The 19,561-nt window shown below is 34.8% G+C and overlaps 1 protein-coding gene across 3 annotated transcripts; it reads left to right on the top strand.

Moving 5' to 3' along the window:
• Nucleotides 1-1,006: 1,006 nt before the first annotated feature.
• Nucleotides 1,007-18,686, top strand: LOC126819299 (uncharacterized). Of its 3 annotated transcripts, none has more exons than XM_056100081.1 (11): nt 1,007-1,095; nt 7,151-7,283; nt 7,819-7,925; nt 8,554-8,718; nt 10,978-11,055; nt 12,671-12,795; nt 13,665-13,766; nt 14,197-14,274; nt 15,423-15,471; nt 16,235-16,405; nt 17,266-18,686. In XM_056100081.1, exons 2-11 carry the CDS (start codon nt 7,226-7,228, stop codon nt 17,728-17,730), a joined length of 1,398 nt encoding a protein of 465 aa, XP_055956056.1. In that variant the 5' UTR covers nt 1,007-1,095; nt 7,151-7,225; the 3' UTR covers nt 17,731-18,686. The 3 variants fall into 3 exon arrangements, 2 of the variants coding, with proteins under 2 accessions (XP_055956056.1, XP_050403238.1); XR_007679566.2 differs by lacking the exon at nt 1,007-1,095 and adding an exon at nt 3,430-5,763; XM_050547281.2 differs by lacking the exon at nt 1,007-1,095 and having other exon boundaries at nt 3,430-7,283.
• Nucleotides 18,687-19,561: the final 875 nt, after the last annotated feature.

The raw sequence follows: 19,561 nt of genomic DNA, 5'->3' as shown, positions 1-19,561 counted from the left end.
ATTTCTCTCTCCCTTTTAATGATGTTTATGATTTAACAGCTATCATTTGAAAAAGGGTCATATTACCCGAAACAAAGTTCTTATTGCAACTTAAAATCTGTTTGTACTACTGTTGAGCGGGGATTTTTATATTTTCTATTAAGGTTATGATTTGTTTTTGAAGCTGAATAATTATAGATTGGATTTAAAAATATGATCTTATATATTTCAGATGGACTATTCTATAACAAAAGTACAGAATGTGTTGGTTGTTTCTTCTATCAGAACTGTCTACCTAATAATGAATGTCTGGAAGGCAGTACAGGTCTAACATGTGAAGTTTGTGATAATGAAAAAAGTAGGAAAAAAACGTTTGTAATTCTTGATCAGTCTTACTTTCCCCATAGCTTATCTTTGATTATGATTTTAACAGAAGAAATAGTTTGAAAATCACAAAATAGTTTATGATCTGTATCTAATTTTAGCATTTCCGTTGAGTCGTAATATGTCACCTTACACACCAATCTGATTAAGATACAGATCTATATTTCGTTTTTTTTTTATACTTTCGATGGCCTACACTACATGAAGATCTGGCCGGTTGTACTGGAAGGTCGCGTCAGGGTTTGTACGAGCGGCTATTGACCCTATGATGTCAGACTGCTTCATTGGCTAATCCCTCACTTCAACCAGAACACCGGTAATATAACAACTCTTCCAGATCCTAGTGTAGTAAAGACAAGTAAAACAAAATTTTGAACTATAAAAAACGAAAAGAAATAGGATCTGTGTTTTAATCAGATTATGTTACACACACACTTTTTATCAGATGGCTGTCCATGATTGTGAATAGCTCAGCCCAAGATTTGATTTCAACTTCCAAAGACCAGTCTATAGAAAATTTGTTCATATGACACTGATGATATATTAGATTAATGAATTATCGAAGCATTGCATATATGTGCATTTTTTTTTTTTTCAGATTATTTTTTATTTGGTAATTCCTGTATTAAATGTGAAGAGATACCATGGAGTGCTGTAGCATTTGGTGTTTTTATATTGATAATAATAGCTTCCATAATACATAAAGGTTTTACAGCACAACTTATTACAAAGGTAAAACACTGATGACTATTATTGATTTTCTTAATTATCTCCCTTGACACAATAACCAAAGGGGAGGGAGAGAGAGAGAGAAATCGGGTTTAACATCCACTCGACACAAAGTAGGTCATTTCGGGACTAACATATGGTTCAGTCTTATTTCAATAATTCGCTTGCGCCTAGGAGTCTTTAGCAGTGGGAGGAAACCGGGGGACCCATAGAAAACCCACGAGGTTGAACAGGCGACCCTACCACAAGATGTTGTTGTTAGACCACATGGTGCTGAAAATAAATATTATTATTACACAGTTACAACAAGATGATGTTGTTAGACCACATGGTGTTGAAAATCAAAGTACTTACATAGACATATATATATATATATATACGTTCTAACATCTTAATCAAAGTGTAAAACTATCTGACAGGCAATGTGATATACACATAAAGTAGATTAGAGTTTTATACGATATCTCCTAGTTTTCCAAATATGGAAACAAATTCCATGCATTTGGCCAATCACGTAGTTAGTAAATTGTTAATTCCGGGATGTCAGGCGTATAAAAGAGTGGGTGATCTCGATGATATCACTTCTGTGGAAGCGGACGTTAAAACACCAGGTAGTAGTAGTAGATGTTGGTCCCAGGAGCAACGCCTTTGGATGGACCCTATATGATAATACAAACTATACCTTGGACGCTACTCCTCAAAAGGTGTTGTGTCTTTATCTAAATGTTTTGAAACGATTTCTATATTAATGAATATATTAAATAGTTCCCTCCAAATTCCCATCATACTAAGCAGCATGACGCTATTTTTTTTAGAATTCCTTAGCATTTTTTAAAGTACTCTTGAATACTTTGTATAATTTGTAAGAATTAATGAATAGAATAGAGTTGAAAATAGCACCAAGTAGATTTAGAGAATCATTTGTAGATCTTAATATATATTTTCATTTAGTTTTTATAGTGAACAATGTTAATTAATAAATGGGTCGTAGTGGCCCATTGTCTGTGGTACCTTGTGTGTGTGGGGAGAAGTCCTGTCATAACGTAATTTGAACTTACTTGGAGACAGGAATTTTATTCATGGGACATAACTACATTTAAAATCCTACGTAAACAAATCGAAAGTAGTAGAAGGAACGGATGAATTTGTATGAAAAGTAAGATAATATTGTAATGAATCGCAGTGTATTTAGTTTGAATCGCAGTTTATTTAGTTTGAATCGCAGTTTATTGTCAGTGAATCGCAGTTTATCAATTACCAGATTTCATAGTAAAATTGAACTTTGTAGAAAATAGAATTGACAACTGGAGAATATTATAGTGGAATATATATAAAGCTGTGAGGGTGGGGGGGGGGGGGTAAACGTCCACTCGACACGACACAAACCAGGTCATTTCACGCTTTGTCAGTAGGGGTAATCCACGAGGTTGGACAGGCGATCATCCTGCTTGTCATGTTCAAGTTAAGTGGGGAATCCAACCCGAGCCACTTGAATCAATGACAGATCTAACGCTGTAAAACACTAGACACCCCCCACCCCCGCAAACCAATGTGTACACGGGACTTCGTTTTTTTGTCCCATCCGAACGACTTTACGTTGACCCTTGCCGGGCCCTCTGTCCTACACCACTGACAAGGGGAAACAATGCATAAAAAATTCCAATGAACGTTGATGAAGTTAGAGAGCAAAGAAAGATTTGACTGAAGACTTAAAATGAAGTACAGAGTAAAATATTATCTGTGCAAGAACAGATTAAAATTGGTTAGGAATATTACACTATCTAGAACCCCAAATATGGCCATCTATTTGAATCCATGTCCAAATATAAATGGACATGTGCATACATTGCACTTCCGAGGTGAGAACACGAGAAGACCAGAAGTCGAGATTGTGACAAAGCGGGAACATGAGAAGGCAAGAGATACTCAAACGCGAGGGAGCGAGAATGCGGGGATCTGCAAAGGCGAGAACGTGAGGAATCAAGAAGTCGAGGGCGAAAAGTCGAGACACGGGGGACCAAGAAGTCGAGGTAAAAATAATCTCATGTTCTCGGGGTGAGATCCTTGCATTCTCACCATGTTTCCTCGCGTTCTCGCACTTTCGCCTTCGACTTCTCGTTACCTCGCGTTCTCGCCCTCGATTTCTCGCAGTTGAGATTATGAAATGGCCGCAATAGGCTACCATACCTTATATAGGTCACTTCGCCCCACTGTATATTATAATACACTCTATCGGGAAAAGACGACTAGTGGTTTATATAGGTCACTTCTCTTTACTTTGTATAATACACTATATACATGTAATACATATACCCTGTATTCATATCTGGTATAGACGACTAGCAGGGTACAGACACTATATATTGATTTCTTCAAAGGTTGTTAGATAAGAACAGTCGTCATTACCAACGAGGACAGTTAGTATATTGAGGGGCTCTAGAGATTTCAACTTAGTGAACAAAACAGAATATTCGTAATATTGGACGATGAAAATAGTTAACTTTTGCTACATTTAAAACATGTACTGGTAACTTGTTATAATATTTAACATGGCTGAACAGGGAGTGTGTAGTATTTGCTTAAATGATTTTCACCAAGCGGTAATGCTCAACTGTGAACATTCGTTCTGTTTCATCTGTTTAGAAGATTATGTGAACAAAATCGCCACTAATGACCACTTCCCGTGCCCTTTGTGTCGTGCCGAATCTTCATTACCAGAGGGTGGAGTGAAGGAACTGAAACCGAAAGTAAATAATAACATTCCACAATGTGACGTTTGTATAAATAGTTTATCTAAATTTAGTTGTAAAGATTGTCAACAATATTTATGTGACTCTTGTAAAACGATGCATGGTAAATTAAAAGTCTGTAAAGATCATATTGTCGTTAGATACGAGGCATCAATGACTTCTAGAACAGAATCAGGGGCAAATAACTCTGTGACAGAAGACGTGACGACATCTGAATCCAGTCCACGTGATGTCTGTTCAAATCATCGACAATCGAGTGTAACATTTTACTGTAAAGATTGTTCGATGGCCATTTGTTGCTATTGCTATGTCATTTATCATAATGGACACCAATTCTTAAATTTACATGATGACAGAGTAAGAGAAGAAATTAAAGGAGAATTAAAAACATTAAATGAAGAAATAAAAACCCACATCGATCAACTTGAAAACTTCAGTGAACGTTTAAACCTGAAGTACAGTGAAGTGAATGATTCGGTGAAGACGGAATGTGACAAGATTGATGAACAGGTCGCTAAAATTTGTAGAGAAGTGAGAGAACTTGGGGAGCGTATGAAAAAACAAATGAAAACATCCTGTGGCGAAGATATATGTGATACTGTTGATGGAAAACTCAGAAAATTGATGGAGGATATTAAAAGACAAACTGAAGATTTAAAAGCTAGTGTTAAATATTCAGTGAATGTTTTAGAAGATTCGTCCATTGTTCAAGTTTTACAAAGATTCCCTAAAGTTAGACAGGAGAAAGATGAAAATTGTTGTAGAAAATTGGATATACCTGATGTACGATGTTCAACATTTCAAGTAGCAGAGATAGATAAAACTTTGTTAACTAATCAACTTGGCAAAATTGTAAGCTGTCAACCGAATATGATTGAAGATATTTTTAATGTGGATACTATGAGGAATAATGGTGTGTGTGATGGTAAACAACATGTAGTTTCAGGTTTTACATGGTTGACACGTGTGTATAAAACATTATCATCATTAGGTCGATTTAAATTAATCCTGGATGACGTAGAAGATAAAAGTATTACGTCATGTAAAGTTGACATCACATATAAAGTTATAAATAAAACAGATGATAGACAATCTGTAGTTAAACAATGTAATGGGACTGTTGGACCTGGTTGGTCACTCTGTTATACTGATATTATTGACTTGAAGAGACTCAGTGATCCTGTCAGTGGATTTATTGATGACCATAGAAACTTTACAGTTGAAGTAACATATAATATAATAACTGATATTACAAGACGTGAATAATTAGACTACTGTTATTCTGATTAAAACTAATAATTGAACTTATGTCTGAATTATCTTTAAATAATCTGATTATTATGATGTAACGTCCACTTCGGTGGAAGCGGAAGTTAAATAAAGCTATTTCACACAAATATGATGTAAGGGAGATAACCTATTTTCTTCCGAACTTAACATTTTCAAACGTTACTTAATGACCTATGATATGAATGTTTTCAATTTTTATTGCACATTATAACGAATGTTGAACCTGGTTGTTGATGAATGTGTTTTATTGATCGTATTGACTGATCATATTTCAATAATAATAATAACTGTCCGTCATTCCTTGTGGATATGACAGAACGATTTCTGATATGACCCTTAATCATGTGGCTCATTGTGTATGTTGACGAATATGTTGAGGCACTTTTACAGACAGAGAGGGAGAGGGTTAACGTCAACTCAACACAAACTAAGTCATTTAGCGACTAACATATAGTGACCTCTTTTCAATAATTCACTTGCGTGTAGTGGTCTTTAGCAATTTGAGGAAACAGGAGGATCCACAAGGTTTGACAGGGTAACATCTTCCAATCACCTGTGATATTAATGGACTAATGATAATACAGTCAGTATAACCACAGGGACCATACCAACTCATTCTAATGATTTCCAGGTAACATAATAAAAACAATTTTAATCAATAAACTAGTATGACCATATTTGTAGGTATTTTAATGTCTTGTCACATACCAATAAGTAAAGGGATAGAAAGACAATTTTCTGGATATTTCTGACTGGTAGAAAAAATGTCATTGGAATTGATATTTCAACCAATCATGTACAATCATGTAGTGTATCTAACAGATAGGGAAGCTGGAGTTTGACTTATTGAATGCTTGACGAGGTGTCCTGTACATGTCAGGCCTAATGTCAAAACGATTGTGAATGATATTGATTTATATCTCAGTTATACAGTATATTTTCAAATGGTAAAGGGTCGGGGGGATGGTCGTGCACTTCAGATCATAAGGTCTTTCCCCCTGCACTTACTATTGAGACAAGTGATTTCGATCCCAAGCTTGTAGGGAAACCTGCCGAACCTTGTGTTTTTTCTCTGGGTCTTCTAGTTTCTGCCTACTGTTAAAAACCCTTACACGTAAACAGATTAATGAAATAAAAATGTACTGTAAATGTCAGTCCCGAAATGACCTGACTTGTGTAGAGTGGTCGTAAACCCCATTTCTTTAGCTCTCTAATACTAAGTGCAGGAGAACCGAGCCACAGAAACCAATAAAGACAAACCTGTGGACACAACACATGGATATAATACTAAGTACAGGAGAACGCACCACAAACAAACAGAAACCAATAAAGACAAACCTGGGGACACAAGACACAGACATAATAGTAGGTGCAGGAGAACACACCACAAACAGAAACCAATAAAGACAAACCCGTGGACACAACACACAGACATAATAGTAGGTGCAGGAGAACGCATCACAAACAAACAAACTGAAACCAATAAAGACAAACCTGTGGACACAAAACACAGACATAATAGTAGGTGCAGGAGAACGCATCACAAACAAACAAACTGAAACCAATAAAGACAAACCTGGGGACACAACACACAGACATAATAGTAGGTGCAGGAGAACGCATCACAAACAAACAAACTGAAACCAATAAAGACAAACCTGGGGACACAACACACAGACATAATAGTAGGTGCAGGAGAACGCATCACAAACAAACAAACTGAAACCAATAAAGACAAACCTGTGGACACAAAACACGGACATAATAGTAGGTGCAGGAGAACGCACCACACACAAACAGAAACCAGACAATCCCATGGACACAAGACACAGACACAGACATAATAGTAAGTGCAGGATAACGCCATTACACATAAACAAACAGAAACCAATAAAGACAAACCCGTGGACACAAGACACACAATACACGGACATAATAGTAAGTGCAGAAGAACGCCATTACACACAAAGAAAATGAAAAGATGTCAATATCTTTTAATTTTGATATGTATATTTCAGTTGAAGATCATCATCCATTTCTTGCAACTATTACTCCTGTCTGTTCATATTAAAATACAATGGCCGACTAAAGTTATGTGGTTTGTTAGTATGCTTGGTTTCGGAAGTTTTACTGCCAGTACAGTTAAATTAAGTAAGTTTAATTTTTTGGGGAGGTTTTAGGAGAACATTGGGTGTCTTTTTGTATTGCCACCTGCAATATTTTTATCCAGTATAAGAGAAAAAATAATAAACTATAACACAGACTTATGGAAAACATTTACTAATATTTTTAGGCTACGTTTTGAAGAGTATTCTCATGACATTATGAAGCTAACATTATGAAGTCAAGTGGCATTATTTCGATCATGCACTTCTATGTGACAAGAAGTGGGGTCGCCTGTCCAACTTCGTGGGTTTTCTCTGGGTCCTCTCCTTTCCTCCCACTACTAAAGATCCCTACGAACAAGCAAATCATTGAAATAACACTGTACCATGTTTTTATCCGGAAATGACCTAGTTGGTATTGAGTGGGCTAACCCCATCTCTCTCTCTCTTACTCTCTCTCTCTCTGTCTCTCTCTCTCTCTCTCTGTTAGGTTATCAAGAGTAATTGTGGTCTATGTATCTCGGTATATATCTAACAGAGAAGATGAATTGCTCATGATTTGATTTGATATGTTTTTTTAGGATGTCTGCTACCAAGAGGGATGTATGGATATTTTATAGAATGGGGTACAGCTAGTGGAATACCTGCCTTCATTATCATACCAGGTCTTATTATTAACCAAAGACGGGTAAAAACTATTTTATTCCGTAGCCTCAGTCATGATATGACTTGCACACATGACATTAATAAGTCTTTCACAGACATTGGCAGACACAAATTCAGGCTTTAACAGGCACAATTGATCTATGAATTGACGGGCCTTGATGTAATGATTTCATGCACAAATTTCAAAATATCAGGTACTAGTTCTGTTGTGACTGACATTTTGTTAAAGAACCCTTGACAGTTGGAATTTTAAAATAAAAGTAGACCATAGCACCACTGTCTGGGCAAAATTTCACTCATAGCACACTGTATGGCGTATGCCAGTTTCATTAGACCAGTCAGAGCAGAAAAGTAGGACATTCAACCCCATTTCATTTCATTTCATTTCCAAAATGTTTATGAATTTGATGTAGTTAATAACATAAAATAAAGCAAAACATTTATATGGTTTGATTGTATTTCATATAAATTTAAACCAGTTCAAAAATCTAAATTCTAAACTTGAACCTATTTGAACTGTTATTTTTGGTTTAGAACCTCACCTAATCTAAATGGTGAGTTTAAATATATGTTTTTGGTTATTTCCATCCTATTCTCATTAATTTTGTTGTTGTTATGTATAATATATTATATTTTTTGCATTATTTCAGCGAAAGACGTTTGTGAGTTTAGAAATAGCCAAGTTTGATGTAGATCAGACAGTAAAGGAAATCATAACATTACGAAGATTTTTATTCTTAATTGCCGTTATTTACTTCATGCCAATAACTTTAAGTGTCATTCATGCATTTTCCTGTTATTCTACATTTGGAGAGGTAATCACACTGACGGACTTAATACCAAAATTTAAAATCTCTTGACAATTGGAGTTGAAAGAGAGTAGTTGGAATCTCTGGTTATGAGGATAAATTCTCTGCTTGTGCATACCCGTAAACCATATATAAACATTAAAGCTAAACCCAGCCACTGTCTATGATGTCACCCATGGTAGAAGTGGACGTAAAACTCTAGGATCGAATGAACGAAACCCAGCCCATCCTATTCCAGTCCCTATCTGGAACCACGGTGGCTTAATGGGTAAGATGTTGACTCGCTAACCTGGAGGTCAAGTGTTCAATCCCTGTGTTGGCCGAGAAATTTCATCTAGATTTTCCGGCATGGCTTTACCTTGTTAGTGGCAAACAATGTTTAGTCGTTTTGATGGTACAAAAAACTGAGATCCAATGTACAAATTGGCATGCATGTAAAATGACCCTTGGCAATTAGAATTTGATATAAGAGTAGGCCATAGCGCCGCAGTCTGGGCAAAATTTCCCTCATAGCAGACTGTATGGCATATGTAGGACATTAAACCGCATTTCATTTCTAATCCTTTTCTAATAAAGGGAAACAGATTTTATTACTTTTTGTGAAATTTCGACAGTTGAAATTGAACGAACAATAGGTTTAATCACGGTTGTTGAGGATAAATTCTCTGTACATACATTGCACAAATCACCATGAAAATGACCGGAGTAAATTGTTAAGACTACATTAATAAAGCACAACCCATTCCATTTCTTTTCAAATTAAACATGCATTATGCAAGGACTAAATCTGCCTATTGCTGGTCTTTCTTCGGGCCTGAAATGTTATCTAAATTATTAATTGGGCATTAATTGACTTATCCAGACCATAATCAACCCTCCATGCCGTCGTTAGCCTGCGATATTTAATGGATACATTTTATGATGTATAATTTAATGTAAATATGTTATCATGCCAACGTCAGTAATGACAACTGAGACTAGCTAATATCTTGGGTCAGAGTGAAGCAATTTGACTGAAATTTTCAGCATATTTTGTTTTCATTATCTATTTTTTAACTGTTATAGCGATAACTGTCAGCTTTTTATGTAATCTTAATTTATCAATATTGATTAGTTCTGTTTTCCAGTTATTCTATAAATTATAATTATCTTTATAAGTAATACTGAGTTGATAAATAGATGATGTTTAAATGCTGTTTAATATTAATTTTTAATTCCAATAGTATAAATAGTTGTAGTGTGGTTGTTAAATTATCTCCCCTTAGTGTGTCAAGGGAGATAATAATTGAACATTGGCTATTCTATTGTAGTAGGACAGGGTTCGGATACTGGATGCAGCGGCAGCTAATGTCATGAAACAAACAATAAACAAGATATAATTTGATACTTTTTATTATGAATTAAACAACAATGGATTATGGAAATGTGACGTGTGCCTTTAATTTCTAAATGATTGATTTGCCCGAAATGCTAAACAGAAATCATGAAATCTATACGCCAAAGTCTATTTCTCAAACTACGGAATGAATTAACTCACTGTGGTGAATCGATTCATCGATCCTGTACAGCCCGTTAACCCACTATTAAAAACGAAATCACCGAATTCTTCCACACGAATCAAGTGAAAAGGCCGCAATGCCTATACCTCCAGTGTCTGGCAGTAGAACGCAATGTCTAAACTACTAGAACACCATTAAAAACGAAATCACCGAATTCTTCCTCACGAATCAAGTGAAAAGGCCGCAATGCCTATATCTCCAGTGTCTGGCAGTAGAACGCAATGTCTAAACTACTAGAACACCATTAAAAACGAAATCACCGAATTCTTCACGAATCAAGTGACCAAATTCCAATATGGTTTAGTACGTGGATCGATTCAGCGGTCCCCACAGCAAAGCGCGCAGTAGATACAAATTTACTATTTTTCCCCAAATATGAAAGAAATGAAAATCAACACAATCTGGTTGATATGAGGCAATTATCGACTCTGACAACCAGCCTGTGTCTTACTCATGATAAGGTTACCTTACCTCGGGAGTTACTAACTGAAACTCCCCCGATGAATGATATGCGCCCAGTTTTATAGTCGAAGCATGCACGTACATGATAGTTGATTGGCTCGCATACGACAAGCAAGAAGACAAATGAATGAGTTTGGGCGACTGGTTTGAAAATCTTTATGCACTTCGGGCGACACTACCACACTATTTTAGATGTTCTGTACATTTGAATGTAATGGTGTTCTTTCTCTGTTGATATTTTCAGGGAATGATATTTAGATTAAGTAGGAGAGATGTATTTCTGTATGATAATAATCAGGCTTGTGATGAAATCGTATTTCAGGTAAAAATAAATATACTAAAAGAATTTATTGATATGAAATGCTTCTTGTTAAAATGTGTGTGGACGTGTGAAACATTATGACTCTCAAATGGGATCCAGTATCACAATATTTTAACATCTTATAAAAGATAAGATTCTTCCAATAAACTGTGCATATCATGTCATATACTAATATGTCAGCGTAATAGGGCACTGACCTCTCCTGGGTTTAAATAGTCTTCAGGATTTTTCAAGCTCATAGTTCTAAGTTGGCTGGAGGGCAGACAAGTAGAGTTTGCTTAATCATTCATATGTGCACTCGTGTACATCTTGACATGCAGATAAGGAACACTTGGCAGTTGGAATTTAAAGAAGAGTAGGCAGAAACCCTGCTGTCCAGGCTGAATTCTCCTCCTGGCTCTGCACACTTTACCACAACCTCAAAATGACTGAAATATTGTTGACAAAACATTAAACCCCATTTTATTCATTTCATTTCCCTTTCCATTCCATTCTCTCTTTAATTTTAAAGCGATTATCCTTTTTAGAATACCTGGTATCGCTTCTCTTCTGATGAGTTCACAAACTTTTGTTGTACTTTCGCATTTATGAGTTGTAATTTATCTGTTGATAATCCTCCCTATGAATATGAAGTGATCTAATCTTCCCTTTGATAATATATATAAATATAATTATTATTCGTCTCCATGATGATATATATAATTATTATTCATCCCCATGATGATATATATCATTAGTCCCTATGATGATATATATAATTATAATTCGTCCCCTATGATGATATATATTTATAATTATAATTCGTCCCCTATGATGATATATATTTATAATTATAATTCATCCCTTATGATGATATGTATATAATTGTAATTCATCCCCTTGCAGATATATATATAATTATAATTCATCCCCTTGAGGATATATATAATTATAATTCATCCCCTTGAGGATATATATAATTATAATTCATCCCCTATGATGATATATATTTATAATTATAATTCATCCCTTATGATGATATGTATATAATTGTAATTCATCCCCTTGCAGATATATATATAATTATAATTCGTCCCATTGAGGATATCTATAAATATAATTCGTCCCCATGAGTATATATATAATTATAATTTGTCCCCTTGAGGATATATATAATTATAAACCCCCCCCCCCCCCCCCCCATGATGATATATATATAATTATAATTCGTCCCCTTGATGATATATATAATTGTGATTTAATTGTATATATCCATATGATGAAATATATAATTATAATTTGTCCCCATGATGATATATACAATTGTAATTGGTCCCCATGATGATATATATAATTATAATTCGTCCCCATTATGATATATATAGTTGTATATATAATTCGTCCCCATGATGATATATATAATTATAATTCCTCCCCTATGATGATATATATATAATTATAATTCATCCCATTGATGATATATATAATTATAATCCCCCCCCCCTCCCTGATGATATATATAATTGTAATTTGTCCCTATGATGATATATATATATATATGATTATAATTTGTTCCCTTGATGATATAATTGTAATTAGTCCCCATAATGATATATATAATTGTAATTTATTTAAGGTGATTCATCTGTTGTTAATCTTTCCTATGATGATATATGTAGTTGTCCTACCATTATTCCTAATACTGTTTACACTCAGACAGAGAAAATGGGATTTACTCGACAGAAAAGAAAGTTTCTATGGGTAAGATGTGGGCTTATAGCATGACTGTTACTTCTTTAGGAGAAGCCACGATGGCTCAGTGAGTAAGATGTTGGCTCGCTAACCTGGAGGTCCTGTATTCGATCCATGCGTTGGCCGAAAAAATTCATCTGACATGGTTCCTCCTTGTCAGTGGTGCTGGATGGAGGGTCTGGCCAAGGGACAGCATATAGTCATTCGGATGGGACAAAAAACTGTGGTACCTTTTACACGTTGCATGCACGTAAAAGATCCCTTGGAAGTTGTAATTTGCTATAAGAGTAGGACGTAGAGCCGCTGACTGGGCAAAATTTCCCTCATAGTACACTGTATGGTATATGCTCATCTTCAGTAGCCCAGTCGGAGCAGAACAGTAGGACGTTAAACTCCATTTCATTTTATTTCAAATCTTTAGCATTAGTACTTTGGGAGGCTGAGGTCTCAAGTATCCCGGTGTTGATTGAGAAAATTTTTCAAGATTTTCCATCCTGGTTTTCACTTGTCAGTGGTTTAGGACAGAGGCCTGTCAGATAGGATAAAATACCATGGTCCTTTCACTGCACTTACACTGATCCCCTAGTAGTTGGTAATCGAGATAAGAGTAGACCACTGCACCACTTTTTCAAAATTTCATTTTACTTGTCTTTACTTCACTAGGATCTGGAAGAGTTGTTATATAACCCGTGTTCCACTACAACTGGTCAGATCTTCATGTAGTAGAGGCCATTGACAGTATAAAATAACAAAACAAAATATAGATCTGTATTTTAATCAGATTGCTGTCTGGTATAATAAGTACAAGTTTAGATATATGTTGTTGTTTTTTTTTCAAATAAATGTAACATAAAAGTATTTGTTTTTTTGAATTCTAGGTTTGTGTATGAATCTTACACTAGAAGATTGTGTTTTTGGGAAGCCATACCGATGTTGAGAAAACTATTGGGAATATTGTTAACAGATACTGTCCTTACACAGTAAGTTATTTGCCATACTATAGTGATGGGTATCATGCACAAGGCTTGGTATTCATACACTTTCCATGAGTAAAACGCTGACTTGCTTACCAGGAGGTCTTGGGTTCACTGCTGGCGCTGGCATAGAAAGTTGCTCAGGCTTTTCCAGTGTGGTTTCCCCTTGTCAGTGGTGTAGGATAGAGGGCCTGACAAGACAGTGTCTAGTTTTTCAGATGGGACAAAAAACGAGGTCCATAGTACATATTGGTGCGCACATAAAAAGGACCCTAGACAGTTGGAATTTGAAATAAGGGTAGGTTGTAGCTCAGCTGTCCGGGACAAATTTCCCTCGTATGGCATATGTTTGTCTTCATTAGCCCAATAAACCTGATATCACCTGATACCCATGGACTGATTTAGTTTCATTCTTATTTTATTTCTTTTATTGCAGTCCATTTTATCAGATTTTTGGACATCTATGCTTAACTGGTTTCTATCTGTTATTAGTGATATTATTTAGACCCTATAGGTAGGTATTTAGACTATATACTGTATGTTTAACTGGTTTCTATCTGTTATTAGTGATATTATTTAGACCCTATAGGTAGGTATTTAGACTATATACTGTATGTTTAACTAGTTTCTATCTGTTATTAGTGATATTATTTAGACCCTATAGGTGGGTATTTAGACTATATACTGTATGTTTAACTGGTTTCTATCTGTTATTAGTGATATTATTTAGACCCTATAGCGGTAGGTATTTATACTATATACTGTATGTTTAACTAGTTTCTATCTGTTATTAGTGATATTATTTAGACCCTATAGGTAGCTATTTAGACTATATATTGTATGTTTAACTGGTTTCTATCTGTTATTAGTGATATTATTTAGACCCTATAGGTGGGTATTTAGACTATATACTGTATGTTTAACTAGTTTCTATCTGTTATTAGTGATATTATTTAGACCCTATAGGTGGGTATTTAGACTATATACTGTATGTTTAACTAGTTTCTATCTGTTATTAGTGATATTATTTAGACCCTATAGGTGGGTATTTAGACTATATACTGTATGTTTAACTGGTTTCTATCTGTTATTAGTGATATTATTTAGACCCTATAGCGGTAGGTATTTATACTATATACTGTATGTTTAACTAGTTTCTATCTGTTATTAGTGATATTATTTAGACCCTATAGCGGTAGGTATTTATACTATATACTGTATGTTTAACTGGTTTCTATCTGTTATTAGTGATATTATTTAGACCCTATAGGTAGGTATTTAGACTATATGACCATATACAATATATTATTCTCTGGGGGCTATGAGTACCACTGCTCATTGTGTAAGGCGCTGGCTGGGGTTTGATCCCAGTGTTAGCCGAGAAAGTTCCCAGACCAGTGTCTGCACGTAAAAGAACCATTGACAGTTCCTCATAGCACACTGCATGGTGTAGCGTAGGATATTAAACCTCATTTCATTTCATATTATGCAGTGTTCAATTTCAAACCCATTGAATAAGAAAATAGCTGAATCACCTTTAAAAAGGTTAAGAAACTCAGAAAAATACTATTTTAGATTATTATATACATCCGTGTTTTAGTTTCATAATTCAATTCGGTTTAGAAATAGTTCTTATTAGATTACATGTATTTATATTATCAGGAATTTTTATTGGAAAAACAGATTTATGAACAACCATGTTATTTTAGATGTAAGTTATTTATTTTGATCCTTTTTTATTTTTTTTACAAAGTCTTAAATTATTTAAGCAATATAAATATGGGTGAATGAATTTTATTTTTGTTTACAGAGTAAAAAAAAAATTAAGAATTATAAATGAATTTTTATTATCATACTTTCATTTGAAATGAACAATAATTGATATTGTTTTGGATTAACCAGCTTTATTTGACCTCACGCCATTTGTTGCCTTGCTATATTTGCAGTTTGTTTAATCAAATGGGGAGATTCAGTTTCAAGTCCATGTATTGAAGGTGGTATTATCTCCCCTTAGTGTGTCAAGGGAGATAATTGTTGAATAGAGATATATAATCCTTAAGTGTTATTTAGCAATTGAGCATATAAATGAAAACACAAAAAACATTTATCTCTGCTATGTAACAATGTCCCAGTGATGGTATTTCATATTAAACATACATTATGCAAGAACTAAATTTGCCTATTGCAGTTCTTTCTTTAGACCCTAATTGTTATCTAAATTGTTAATTAAACATTTATTAACTTACCAAGACCATAATCAACTCTTGATGCCATCGGATGCTCGAGATATTAACTAGATTAGAACGGACCCGAAGAAAATCCACAAGGTTGGACAGGTGACCCTACTCCTTGTCACGTACAACTGGGGAATCGAAACCACGCCAGTTGACTCAATGACAGACCTAATGATTTAACGCACACATGCACACCCAATCCCCCATTATTATTCTAACTATATGTATTGTTAATTATAGGTTGTATGTAATGTTGGTATAGCAGTATTACAAGGTGGTAGTTTATTACTTGTATTTGATGTATATGAGGGATTTATAGACTATTTAATTATTCTAACTATATGTATTGTTATTGTCTATTGGATCATCTGTATATTCACCAGTCAGTTTGAAAAACAGAGACATGTCGTAGTAAGTATAATAATACTCCATAAAATACACATGTGACGTCATCCTTTGATGTTGGCGTACCATTATTTGAAATAATTATACGGATGTATACTAGATGAAATATTGGACCTACATGATGTATTTCATTAAAATGCACGTGCTCTCGTGCAAGACATTGCTTAATATATAGATATAGCACTCGTGCTATCGTACTCGTGCAATATCAATATATTACTTAATGTCTCGCACTCGACCATTAAACTACACATAAATCACTACTTATTTCCAAACTCCGAATGGGATTTAACATCCACTCAACACAAACTAGGTCATTTCGCGACCGACATATCAGATATAGTTCCATTTTATTTCAATAATTTACTTGTGTGTAAGTAAAGGTCTTCAGCTATGTGGTAAAATCGAAGAAATCAACGAGATTGGACAGGCGACCCTACTCCTTGTCAAAACAAAACCACTCCACTTGACTCAAAACCTTAAAATCTAAAGCACACACTCTTCTTCCATTTGCAACATTTAATTGTGGACACACTGGAGGTCTTAATTTTTTATTGGAAATGAAATGAAATGGGGTTTAAAGTCCTACTGTTCTGGTCCGACTGAGCTAATGAACACAGGCATACGCCATACAGTGTGATATGAGGGAAATTTGGCCCAGACAGCGGTGCTATGTCCTACACTTATATAGAATTCCAACTGCCAAGGAATCTTTTACGTGCACACCAATATGTACACGGGACTTCGGTTTTGGCTATGTTTTTAGTGTTGACAATATTCTATTGGTCATGTTTTTAGTGTTGACAATATTCTATTGGTCATGTTTTTGTAGTGCTGACAACATTCTATTGGTCATGTTTTTACAGGTAGAGATAACAAGAAGTGATGCCAGTATGAGTCAAGATACAACTGAAGGTGACAGTGTGGAGAATATTCAGTTACATCAGGTGGCTTCCAAAAAGAGTGTCAGTTTTACTGGAAAGAATAATAAAGTAGCCAACGGACCAGATACTTTAGAGATAACAAGAAGTGATGCCAGTATGAGTCAAGATACAACTGAAGGTGACAGTGTGGAGAATATTCAGTTACATCAGGTGGCTTCCAAGACGAGTGTCAGTTTTACTGGAAAGAATAATAAAGTAGCTAACGGACCAGATACTTTAGAGATAACAAGAAGTGATGCCAGTATGAGTCAAGATACAGAGAATGATATGTCTGAAGGTGACAGCGTGGAGAATATTCAGTTACATCAGGTCGCTTCCAAGAAGAGTGTCAGTTTTATTGGAAAGAATAATAAAGTAGCTAACGGACCAGATACTTTTGATTTCTAACTTGATCTAATGAAACATGAAATTGCTGAAAATGATGCAAATAATTTAAGAAGAATAATTGTCATGTATATCAGTTATATCATCAGAGATAAAACCCTTGGAAGTCGCTCTTTTTAATCCGACTGGGAGATTATCTACTGTTAATATTTTGAACTTGGTTTTCGCAATAAAATTAAAGATACATTGTGGAAGATTAGATAATAGTAAAAAATATAGATATATATTTCACTTTGGACCGAGAAAACCTCATTTTAAAAACACTGTAGCCTTGATTGTCATTGTTACCGCTAATACGATAATGAATAAAGTCACGATTATCCATTTTTGCGGTTAATCATCAATGGGCATTAACAGCAGATCGGATTCAAATCCAATGAAAATCGAACCGATAAATGTATAATTAATAGTTTATATAACATTAAAGGCCTAAAGAAATACTTGCAATAGGCAGATTTAGCTCTTACATATGTTTAATAAAGAGTATATTTTAGCTTTAATGATGCCATGAACAAGCCTGTAAAGGCTAAGGCACCTGTGACAGACAATGTCAGGCACAGATTCAGGCTTTGTCAGACACAAAACCTCTGGTGCCTGTCATTTTGTCCGGCACTGATTTGTCTTTTTTATTGATATTATTAATACATGTCCGGCACTAAGTTGAAAATATCGGGTACTATTACATTAGTGCCCGATATTTTGTCAGGTACATCTAGAACCGTTATTTCCAGGCCTGGTCATCAACAATTAAGTTTAATCAATATTTTATTCATTTGGAAAGAATGTAACAACAGGCAAGTCCTATATATGTTCTTTCCTATATTAAGATTAATAGTTTTTAAGCATTTGTTTTATTTGTTACCTTTAACTTTTATTCATGTATGTATATTATATAATGTTAACTGTTGAGAATTGTTGTATTTTAATGTTTTAGTTTTATAATAAATTGTTTTGTCATAGTTGTTGATTTGTATTACAGTAATCAAACTGCACAACATGATAACCTATTCTGTTTAGTAAAAGAGAAACTAGATCATTTTGGGACTAACATATGGTTCAATTTTATTTCAGTAATTTGTTTGAGTGTAGGGGTCTTTAGCAGTCGGAGAAAACCCACAAGGTCAGACACCTTATGATACAACGCGCATGCGCTAACCATTCGGCCATCCAACCCCAATTCGGTTTTGTCCATTGTATACCACGAGACTGATGGTTGCTTAATAATTTAATTAATTATGATAAACAAGATTTTGACTACCCACAGCAGATATAAAGCATATCTTTAAATTATGTAGCATGTTTAATAAAATTACTGTGTGTCACCGTTATAATATTTAAGCAAGTAGACTTGGAGCCTTTTTCCCCCAAAATATTTGAAGAATGCTACCTTTTTATTGGCTAAGAGCTCAAAAGTTTCAACCAATGAGAACGCAGCATCCTTACAATTTTTTAAATCATATGAATTGCGATTTATCCCTCCCAACTATACTTGTAACTAGACACTCGGACTGCACTCTAGTCTACTCAAACACAATTATTTACTGCTACAACAATCTATTCAATAGATTTGTTTTTGTCTTCCTCACTGGGTCATGTCTGACAGAGAGGTAGAAATGAGGTTTAGGTCCACTCAATACAAACTAGATGATTTCGGGACTAACATATGGTTCAATTTTATTTCAATAATTCGCTTGCACGTAGGGGTCTTTAGCAGTGGGAGAAAACCGGAGGCCCCAGAGAAAACCCACAAGGTTGGACAAGCGATCCTACTCCTTGTCACATACAACCAGGGAATCGAAACCACACCAGTGAACTTCAATGACACACCTTATGA

Source organism: Patella vulgata, chromosome 4, assembly GCF_932274485.2.
Source record: "Patella vulgata chromosome 4, xgPatVulg1.2, whole genome shotgun sequence".
Classification (NCBI taxonomy): Eukaryota; Metazoa; Mollusca; class Gastropoda; family Patellidae; genus Patella; species Patella vulgata.
The sequence above is the reverse complement of the archived record's forward strand: the minus strand, read 5'-3'. Positions and strand labels throughout refer to the sequence as shown.